The sequence below is a fragment of the Vigna angularis genome, chromosome 2 (genome assembly GCF_016808095.1).
Source record: "Vigna angularis cultivar LongXiaoDou No.4 chromosome 2, ASM1680809v1, whole genome shotgun sequence".
Classification (NCBI taxonomy): Eukaryota; Viridiplantae; Streptophyta; class Magnoliopsida; order Fabales; family Fabaceae; genus Vigna; species Vigna angularis.
In genome coordinates, this window is record NC_068971.1 from 50,875,959 (window position 1) to 50,886,096 (window position 10,138).

Below are 10,138 nucleotides of genomic sequence, written 5' to 3' on the forward strand. Positions count from 1 at the left end.
TACCGATTTTTTAATTATTGTTTTTGAAAAATTATTTTTTATTTATCCACTAAGAAGCAGAAAAGTCCTTTGATGATAATTAGTAGGGAAGTTGTGACTGTAGAGTTGAATTTAAATAGCAAATACTATGAATACTCAGACTTATCCTAAAAATTCTTCTTCTTTAAATGGGAAAATATTCCCTTCTCCAATGGGAAATTACTATTATTAGCTTACGAATATTGGTGCTTAAGTAAAATGTAATATACCAATTATTGAGGGGAGAATAAAGTTTTCAACTTGTAATAGAAATCATGAAAGTGTAGTGAACATCAATTTTTATTTTAGTGTTACATATTTATGTTAAATAAAAAAAATAATTTAAGTTATTATTCTTACTATCAATATTTATTTTTAATAGATTTTATTTGAACTGTTTTATGAATATGAAACCTAATGAACCTTGGATGGAATTCTTTAAAACATCTATTTGGTATATTACAGTATTACGTGGGAGTTGGATTCTTATTCATATTCACTTTGAGAGGGAAACAGAAGTGAGAAGAGAACTTGAGTGCAGTGTTTGGCGAAAGAAAAGGTGGCTTAATTCTAAACCTTTTTTTCGCAATATATTACTTTTTCAACTTTTGTGGATTGAAGAATTCAACATGTTTTATTTTTCATAAACGAGACTCTTAACCTTTTCACTTTGGATTCCACTTTCACCTTTCAGAGAATTCGCACATTCAATTGCATTAGTAGCACAAATAAAATAGACTCCTAAGTTTCAAAGTCGCATTTTCAATAGAAAACTTCAAAAGGTTGTTAAAGGGAAAAAAAGAATAAATTTTTTTGTGCTGAAATCCGAAAAAAGAAAAACCGAATTTAACGGAAAAAATAAAGTAAATCCTGGAAAAAGAGTGCCAAACAAAAAAGCTGTTTGAGTCAAATATTAACTTCATTAGCTACTTTGTCTTTTAAAATTTTAAAATATTGTTGGTTAGTTTTTGGTAAACGTTAACTTTTTTTTTTCTGGTACATTTTGAGGTACAAAACAATCAAGAGTAAATTACACGTACCACTCGAGGTTTGAATAAACTAAACAGGGCCCTCTTCCAACTTTTTTATATCACAGAAAATTGCTTTATGTTAACAACATTAAAGTAAGTTTAAACAAAATAAAATTCTATTTTCTAGATCTGATTTAATTTCAAAACTCGTCTGGTAGGTGTATATTGGGATTTTACTTGTAAATACACCTAAATACAAGAAATATAGTAACAGTAATTAAGATGAAATATTTCTGTCGTAAGGATAGGACCACAAATGAAGAAAACAAAATGTGTAACTACTTTGAAGAGAAAGTGTCTGACTGTGTGAACCAATATCAAAACGATGAGTGTAGCGAGGAATGAGAAATGTTGTACTCCAGTTCAACGAGTTGGTGCTTGTCGGCCAGACTTTTAACTAATGTTTTAAAGACAGAATATTAACATGTAAGACAACATCAATAGCCTCAACTCGATGCCATTTTTGCTAGAAAGAGGCTTCATTCATGTCTTGCCATGTGTCCTTTTTTATGTCAGGAAAAATGCTAACTTTAGCTTCAAGCAATGGATACGTTGTTTTTTTTCTTCCTTACAGACTCTGACATACCCCATTTCACCATTTGCTATAGCTTCTTACTGTGCGTGAGTTAAATGACAGTAAACTCTCATTACGTACACCATGTTGCTATATTCATTACTCACTTTATTGCACTTGACCAACGATCCTTCCCAATTATACTCATATCTGCTATGATTATTGTCACACAACTGCTACCAGTAATAAGAAAACCAACCATATCTTCCCATGCTTAACGTGGATCAACACTTTGGTCTTAATTCATGGTTGTAGGACCACCCCTAGTTATATAGGTTCATTGGAGCATGAGATTTCAACATGTCCTCATGGATTTTAATTCCAATATTCACTATGGTCTATGGCATTGCAATAATTCATTTATCACCATTTCCACTTTGATATAAATTCGCATATATTTCTGTCATCATTTCTACCATTTTTCCTGAATAATAATTCCTCCATCATCTTACCAAGCAACAATCCAAAACCATCATAATTACATTCTCCTACCTTTTCAAATTAGGCATGAACCACAAAATATGGATTGTAATAAACAGAAGAATCTGAAAAAAGAAAACAAAACCTTTGGACTAGATTTTCTGTCATTGGAGAGCGGAATAATAATAATAGTAAAAAAGTTGAGTTGTGATTTAGGAAAAGTTGCAATGCACCTCAACGTAGGGTTGTAAGTTTAAAAGGAAAATGTGTTAGGCTGCTATTTACTAAGTAAGCGAAAATTCTTTTTTCACCCATTTACTGATAAAATTCAATCTAAGAAAATGCAAAAGTGTCAAAAGAATTATTGAGTTTCGAAAGACCAAGAACACAGGATGATGCAAAAGGATGAGAATCCCAAATCAACGCAGTTCTCATTAACTTCAATCTGCAGCCGAAAGAACATGTAACATAAAATAATTCAAAGTCGGTAAAAAAGGCAGTTATCCGCCGTTGACAAAGCTACATATGCTTTACCAAATGAACTTATACAAATAAGAAAAAGCTTTATACCAGCACTACAATATAAAATATGTATTCAACCCAATCATATGAAGATGAGTCAATTACAAAACAAAACACTTCAGTATATGCGTATGATATACCTCAACAAGTCTTACATCACAGTAAAAGAAGTTGAAGATGCATTTAGTAATATATTTAACCAACAAAGAGCCAACTCTTATAAATGCGTCATGGTGAATGTCATGATGAACTTCAAAAGAACATATACTTGGAATAAGTCTGGTGTGGTTCTTTTGATTTTCATTGTCTTCGCGGCAGATAATTTGAAAGATAGAAACTAATATATCCTTGGAAATATTAGGACCAAAAACTTCATCATAAGATGCTAAAAGGACGAGAGAAAAAAATAGTAAAAAGGACGGTACTGCGTGGAGCATGAAATTGAATTATCACAATGCATTAGTGTTAGTCGTCCCAGCCAAAGTCATGAGAGGAAAAGTTATGTTAAAGAGTATCATGACCTCTGCAGAAAAAAAGAAGAAAGCCTAAATGTTACAAGCACAATGAGGAATGGTAATAAATAGGATAACAGTTAATCAGTGAAGAATGTAATGATGAGTTCTGTTTTTAAGCCAGGAAAGGAAATCCATTGATTGAAATAGTTGAGGAGATGATTAATGTGAAAAAAGTATATAATAGAATGGTTTAGTTAAAATGGATGGTGGAGGGGGAAGTTGGTGGTGATGATGTGGAGGGAAAGGAATAAAAAGTAATGTTATTTAATGAAAAAAAGGAGTGATAAGTATACTAGGTATAGGGAGATGAATGGGAGAGACAGGTATATGAAATGAAGGAAATGTGAAGAAAACATAAAGAAAAAAACAAGAGAAAAGATTTATGGAGGAATTTGGATGAGATGGTGGAAACGGAAATGACTGGTCATCACTTCACCCAACAGACAGAAAGCAAAGCCAGCACAGCTGTTTTACTATTTTTGTTTTTCATATTAATTTTTCTTCCATAAAGCGATGCCCCCAGAATCTTCACACAAATCTTTCACAGTTACTCACTAACTCACTCATTCATCAGCCGCAAACAACAAATAAATACCACCCTCTCCCACATCCATTCACAACACAAACCTAACATATGCTTCAAACTTCAAACTACCCAATTCTCAGTTGCCAAAAATGGTGCGTGTCAAAGAAGCTCATGTTGTCACACCGTCAGACCCCACACCCGACACTGTCCTTGCACTCTCGGCACTCGACTCCCAACTCTTCTTGCGCTTCACAATCGAGTATCTCCTTGTTTACAGGCCCGGCCCGGGCCTCGACCGCCCTTCAACCGCCACTCGTTTAAAAACCGCATTAGCTAAAGCCCTTGTTCCTTATTATCCATTTGCTGGAAGAGTCCGGCCCCATCCCCAGGGGCTGGGCCTCGAGGTCGTTTGTCGGGCCCAGGGCGCTGTCTTCATCGAAGCCTCTTCCGAACGCTACAGTGTCAATGATTTCCAAAAGGCCCCCAAAACAGTGGCCCAATGGAGAAAGCTCTTATCCCTCTACGTCACTGACGTCCTCAAAGGCTCGCCTATTCTCGTCGTCCAGCTCACCTGGCTCGCCGACGGAGGCGCCGCCGTCGGCGTCGGAATCAACCACTGCATCTGCGACGGCATCGGCAGCGCTGAGTTTCTGAATTATTTCTCCGATTTAGCCTCGGAGAAATGTCAGGGTCTGGGTCTCGGTGTGAGTGTGGATCCGAAGCCGAAACCGGTTTGGGATAGACATCTTCTGAATCCGGATAAGCGAGGCGAGGCGAATCCAGCGATGCATGCTGAGTTTTGTGGAGTTCCTGATTTGTGCGGGTTTATGAACCGTGTGACGAGCAGGCTGAAACCTACTTGCATTGTGTTGGACGAGAGACGCATCGAGGCGCTGAAGCGCGCGTGCGGAGGAGAGTCGTGCACGTCCTTCGAGGTAGTGGCCGCGCACGTGTGGAGGAGCTGGGCTCGGGCGTTAGGGTTTCCGAAGAACCAGACGCTGAAGCTTTTGTTCAGCGTGAACGTGCGGAAGCGCGTGAAGCCGGGTTTGCCGGAGGGGTACTATGGGAACGCGTTTGTGTTGGGGTGCGCGCAGAGCAGCGCGTGGGAGTTGGGGGAGAGAGGGGTGGCTCACGTGTGGAGTGCGGTGAAGCGTGCGAAAGAGAGGGTGGATAGCGAGCACGTGCGGAGGGTCGTTGAGTTGGTTTCCGAGTCAAGGGCGAGTCCTGACTCGGTGGGGGTGCTGATTCTGTCGCAGTGGTCGAGACTGGGTTTGGAGAGGGTTGAACTAGGAATGGGAAAGCCTCTGCATGTGGGACCCATTTGCTGCGATAGGTACTGTTTGTTTCTTCCGGTTACCGGTGAACGCCACAGCGTGAAGGTGATGGTGGCCGTCCCCAGCGCCGCCGTTGGCAATTTCCATCGCTTCCTCCGGGAATCCAATTCATGACCCAACCACAACTTCCTATGTTACGTTGACCTCTGTAATTATTATGTTTTACAAAAATAAATAAATTTCCACTTTTCCTTTCTAAATAAAATCTTTTATTAAAATGGTTAATAATTTAACTATTATTATATAATAACAAGACTTTGAGATTAAGGAATAATTTTATATAATATATGTATTGTTTATGGGTCTCATCAATCAATCAGATGAGTGAATGAAAGATTGGCATAGTGTTACTATTTACGGTTATGGAATTGAAATTTATTTGATGCCATTCCCACTCTCTGAAACTGATCCCTTAGGCTGTGTTCTTTTTAATTGATTTGAGGGAGATGATTTGGGGGAGATGATTTGAGTGGATTTGAGGGTAATTTTTTTGTTGTTTTTTTGAGTGGATTTGAGGTTAATTGTGAGTGGATTTGGAAGGAAAGTTTGTGAGAATTAGTGTAGGATTTGATTGATGTGATTGATTTTAAAAATTAGTTTAATTGGTAGAAAATATAGATTACCAAATTGCCCTTCTTATAAAAGTATTATAAAATGTTAGTTTGTAATGTTATATTTAATTGTAAAAAAGTTTATAAAGAGAAAAAAAATTATTAATAATTGTTAAAAATATTGTTTAAAAATTATAAAAATTATAATGTAGTCAAATAAATATATTTTAAAATGTATAGGGAAATTGTAACATAATTTAAGATTTGAAAGTCACATACAAACCAAAATAACAACCATTACAGTCACGGAATATATTATCGGAAATAAAATGAACTTAATCATCTAAATGGTGAAGAATGGAGTTCACATTTTGATTTAGGTTAGCAAACTGGCGGTTCATGTCTAGGGAAAGGTTTGCCAAGTTATCTTCAATACGTTGTACCCGCACCTGCATTTGTTCCATACCCTGCATCCTATGTCTCAAGTCTTGTACTCCTTCCCACATTTGATTTATCATGTTAGCATTTGATAGAGGTGGAGGAGGCTGCAGAGGGTTTTGATGAGGGTGTGGTTGGTCTTCTTCTTCATCATCATCCAGATTGTGTTGCCAAGCACCGTTGACATAAACAATTTTCATCCTCTTCAAAGAATTGATAGAAAAGTGATGTCGGGACCCTATTTGAGTGCTGGGATCGGCTGAGACGTCAACTCCACAATATTGCATGATGTGTGTGATAAGGACACCGTATGGGAGGGCTGTGTCACTGACCTTGCATTTAAGCATATGCTGCATGATGTGATGAGGCCAATTGATAGGTATATTATTTTTCAGCACCCATATCATAAAAATATCTTCGTGCAATAACCTGACATAATTCCCTGGTCGTGGAGTCAACATATGCACAATAATATAATGGAGAAGCCGATCATTGATATTCAAACAACCAACGGTTAAAACACCTTGACCACCCTCCAAATCTGGTATAACCATAGTAGCTAATGCCATGTCGCGGTCATATGGAAAATCGTCTGGGATAGTTGAGTAACATAATTTCTGACCGTCGTACTTCAAGTTAGCTACATTCAACCAATCAGCAGGTTTGAATCTAATTTTTCTCCTGTTGACCTCAGTGAGCAAATATCCATTTCCAGATATCTTCAGATTTGAATAAAATACTTTGATTAAATCCGGATAGTAGGGTCCCTCTAATGTCAGAAATTGGCTCAACCCTTGAAAAAGAAGCTGTTGTTGGAAAAATAACTCTGAACCGGTGAATGAATCAAAATTCATTATCTTTGGAGGAATTACACTTCTTGTATAGAAATCAGCTGCATAGTTCTCCATTTGATGACTGTGAGTGAAAAAACGCCGCTGATCTAATTGTTCCTCTACAGATGGTCTAACATGGGGTGCATCTTCTGTCTCATTGACAGTTTCTTTTCCCTTACGGGTTCTTTTTGACCTTCTTGCTGATGATGATGCCATCTATGAATTTGTAAAACAACAAGCTATTTATTAAAACAACAACAAAGGATATCATAACACGTTAGTTATATATAACGATAAAATCAAGAAATGATAGATATTCAACCAAATCATTACATCGTTAACATAATAAAAGTAAAATATTACATCCATCATAGAAATATAATAAGTCATAATTAAATCACAAATACAAAATTGCGTCCTTATACTAATAGTAGTAAGTCATATATGGAAATTCTTAACAATCACCGCCCGATATCATTTTACATAATTTGTTCCACCGCTTATGTGGTGGCAATCCCATCAACCTCTTGGTGCATGTCGGGTTTCGACATAAGAAATCATAGCACTGCTCTAGCATATTATCGTCACTGATGTTCATAGCAGTCAACATTTCATAAATGTCTGCCTCAGTATATGTGTAATTGGGGGTGCGACGAAGAATCTCGGTTTGGGAACGTAGTATTTCATTTCTGTCCTCCATCACTGATACTTGACGCACGGCGGCATCAGAAATTACCCCAAAATGTACATTTGATGAGCTTAGTACATTTGCAAACCCATCCAGACTAGTGGTCAGCTTATCAAATTGGGTATCAATAGAATCCACCATAGGTGCCTTCCTTTTCGAGCCTCGTGAGGAAGAAGTCCCACCAGATGGGACGGAAGGCACAGATTGAGTCTGGCCCGGACTATATTCATCAACAGATGGTGGAGGCGATGGTGGAGTTGGGTCTCTGTATCCTGTCCACTGAGACTGTTCTGGAATGTACTCCACATTTTGATTCAAATCAACACTTACATGAGGACCAACACGTTGTCTTCGAGCTTGACGAGCAGTTCGAACACCACTCCCAGTAGCTCGATCAGCTGCCCATAACTCCACCATTAAATCGTACTGTTTTATACTGTTCACTCTCCACTTCGCCGCAGCTGGCCGCGACTGCAACAACAAAGACAATAAACACACTGCTTCATATTAAGTATATTAACGATCCACATAAAAATTAAGTATCTTTATAAATACCTGAATCAGGTCAAGCCAGACTTCGTCCTCGGCATGAAATGTCATACTTACTGGATTCCAAGCAAATCCACTCAATCCAGAGAACAAGTCATGCACCTCACGCCATTTATCCTTTAACACTTTCTGACGATTTTTCACATTATTTTTTGTAACTGCGACATACCCAGCGCTGTGCAGATGATCAACTATGTTAGTATATGCTTGGGTTGTCCAGCTTCCATCAACCCTATTACCCATTCTTGATTCCTCGATCATGCAGTGTAGTAGACGTGCGTCCATGTCCTCTGTCCATTTCATAAATTCTCTAGTAGGACCAGAGGACGGCATGGCGGGTGCCTTACCCCTATTCATTTTATACCTAAAGAGTGAAGAAATATTTTGTAAGTTAACAAAAAACATCCTTAATAATATGTTCTTCTCATACAGATAAAAAAGCATTTAAATACAATACAATCAAATACAATAACTACGATGCTTGGTAATCACGCCACATTTGATCAGCTATGCAATCTCTAATACTACTTCCAATCCTATGGTCCTCTTCTCTAACTTGAGATGAAGTCCCATCATGTTCTTCCCTTTCATTCAACTCGTTATCAACTTCATCGAGTAAGGAGTCATCGTTATCGACGCCCCGAAGGAAGTTGTGTAATATACAACAAGCTAGTATGATATTAGTCATCGTCTCTAATCCATAGTGTGGTTCAGTGCCACTTCCAATGATAGGGAATCTTTTTTTCAACACACCAAAAGTTCTTTCGATTACATTTCTCAACGACGAGTGCCGATGATTAAACAACTCTCGTGCATTTTGTGGTCTTCTGCGTGTATATTCTTTTAAGTGATATCTGACGCCTCTATATGGAGTCAAAATTGTGCTTTTCAACATGAAACCTGCATCACCCAGGTAGTATTTTCCTACAATTTTCCACATACAAAGGTAATTAGTTACCTCTAAATAACTTCATGGACATCGATTGTTTACACACTCACCTTGGGGGATAACCAACGGATCATCCCGATCAAGAGCATTTTTTAATATTCTTGAATCGGATGCAGTGCCTTCCCATCCAGCCAGAACGTAGGTGAATTTCATGTCGAAATCACACGCCGCAAAGACATTTTGTGTTGGCCAATCTTTTCTTCCACGAAATCTCGGAGCTTCAGAACTTGGAACCCTTACCCTAACATGAGTACCGTCTATGGCCCCCAAACAATCCTAAACATAAAAATATTAACTCATCATATAACACAGAATTTGTTATCGTCCTTGTTCAAATAACACAAACAGATGTAATGAAATCACTACCTTAAAGTACGGATAAAATCGACTGTTGTTCAACACATGTGGATGAACCTCATTTCCTGATGGTTGTATTAGAAATTCTGATTCCAAACTTATGATAGCGTCCAACACATTGTGAAAGTGTTTGCTAACCGTCGAACCTGATCGATGAAAGAAAAAGGCCACACTACGATTCTTAACATTATGACCAATTATATGAAGAAATTCAGCAACTTGTTCCTCCACGGTCGACCGAATTGCGTCCTTGACTAACCCAGTTGATCTTACTCTCTCACAAAGATTAATAAATGCCTCTGGACCCATCCTAATAATGTCGCGGCACCGATGAGTATGCACAAGATATGACATTAACTGCTCCCTACGACGGTCTCTATCAGGTAGGTAATTGCTTACACTACTGGAATCAGTGGAGTACATATTCAAGATACTCAATGCGTGTCCAACAATGCATAACATTGTGATTGCCGCTAGTGATGTGGTTATTTGTAAGTGTTGACGTATCATTCCTATAATCTTGAAGTCTACACCAACCACATCATCATCTACATCTTCGCGGTCCAGATATGATAAATCTATATGTTCTTCCATCTATATATACTTAAACAATTACACATACTACAATCAAAATCATGCATTACAATAGATGATTAAACATATTTGATATATACATTAACACATTCAAGTAATCATTATAAGTAAACAACAAAAAATACCATCACACAACATCAACTTATCATACAATATTTTTAATAAATACATATACATATATCAAATGATATCCAAGTTTCAAAATTTAACACATTCATATACTAAATAACATTCAAATA

The 10,138-nt window shown here is 37.6% G+C and overlaps 3 protein-coding genes across 3 annotated transcripts; 1 reads left to right on the top strand and 2 right to left on the bottom strand.

Moving 5' to 3' along the window:
• The first annotated feature begins 3,288 nt into the window (after positions 1-3,288).
• LOC108328063 (alcohol acyltransferase 9) lies at positions 3,289-5,145 on the top strand. The gene has a single exon (XM_017561847.2). It carries the CDS (start codon positions 3,756-3,758, stop codon positions 5,052-5,054), a length of 1,299 nt encoding a protein of 432 aa, XP_017417336.1. The 5' UTR covers positions 3,289-3,755; the 3' UTR covers positions 5,055-5,145.
• A 2,071-nt stretch (positions 5,146-7,216) lies between these two features.
• LOC128195381 (uncharacterized) lies at positions 7,217-8,687 on the bottom strand. The gene is made up of 3 exons (XM_052872661.1): positions 8,476-8,687; positions 8,006-8,363; positions 7,217-7,921 (listed from the first exon to the last, which is right to left on the bottom strand). The coding sequence occupies exons 1-3, from the start codon at positions 8,685-8,687 to the stop codon at positions 7,217-7,219; spliced, it is 1,275 nt and encodes a 424-aa protein (XP_052728621.1).
• Positions 8,688-8,835: 148 nt separating this feature from the next.
• LOC128195382 (protein ALP1-like) lies at positions 8,836-9,899 on the bottom strand. Its single transcript, XM_052872662.1, has 2 exons — positions 9,315-9,899; positions 8,836-9,224 (listed from the first exon to the last, which is right to left on the bottom strand). Exons 1-2 carry the CDS (start codon positions 9,897-9,899, stop codon positions 8,970-8,972), a joined length of 840 nt encoding a protein of 279 aa, XP_052728622.1. The 3' UTR covers positions 8,836-8,969.
• Positions 9,900-10,138: the final 239 nt, after the last annotated feature.

Bases quoted from the DNA above. Each gene is read 5' to 3' on its own strand.
- LOC128195382 (XM_052872662.1), bottom strand. From the start codon at position 9,899: ATGGAAGAACATATAGATTTATCATATCTGGACCGCGAAGATGTAGAT. The intron at 9,225-9,314 runs GTAGTGATTTCA...TTTTATGTTTAG, and splicing joins GATTTTATCCGTACTTTAAG to GATTGTTTGGGGGCCATAGA.
- LOC108328063 (XM_017561847.2), top strand. From the start codon at position 3,756: ATGGTGCGTGTCAAAGAAGCTCATGTTGTCACACCGTCAGACCCCACA.
- LOC128195381 (XM_052872661.1), bottom strand. From the start codon at position 8,687: ATGACTAATATCATACTAGCTTGTTGTATATTACACAACTTCCTTCGG. The intron at 8,364-8,475 runs GTAGTTATTGTA...TTCACTCTTTAG, and splicing joins TGGCGTGATTACCAAGCATC to GTATAAAATGAATAGGGGTA. The intron at 7,922-8,005 runs GTATTTATAAAG...TTGTTGTTGCAG, and splicing joins TCTGGCTTGACCTGATTCAG to TCGCGGCCAGCTGCGGCGAA.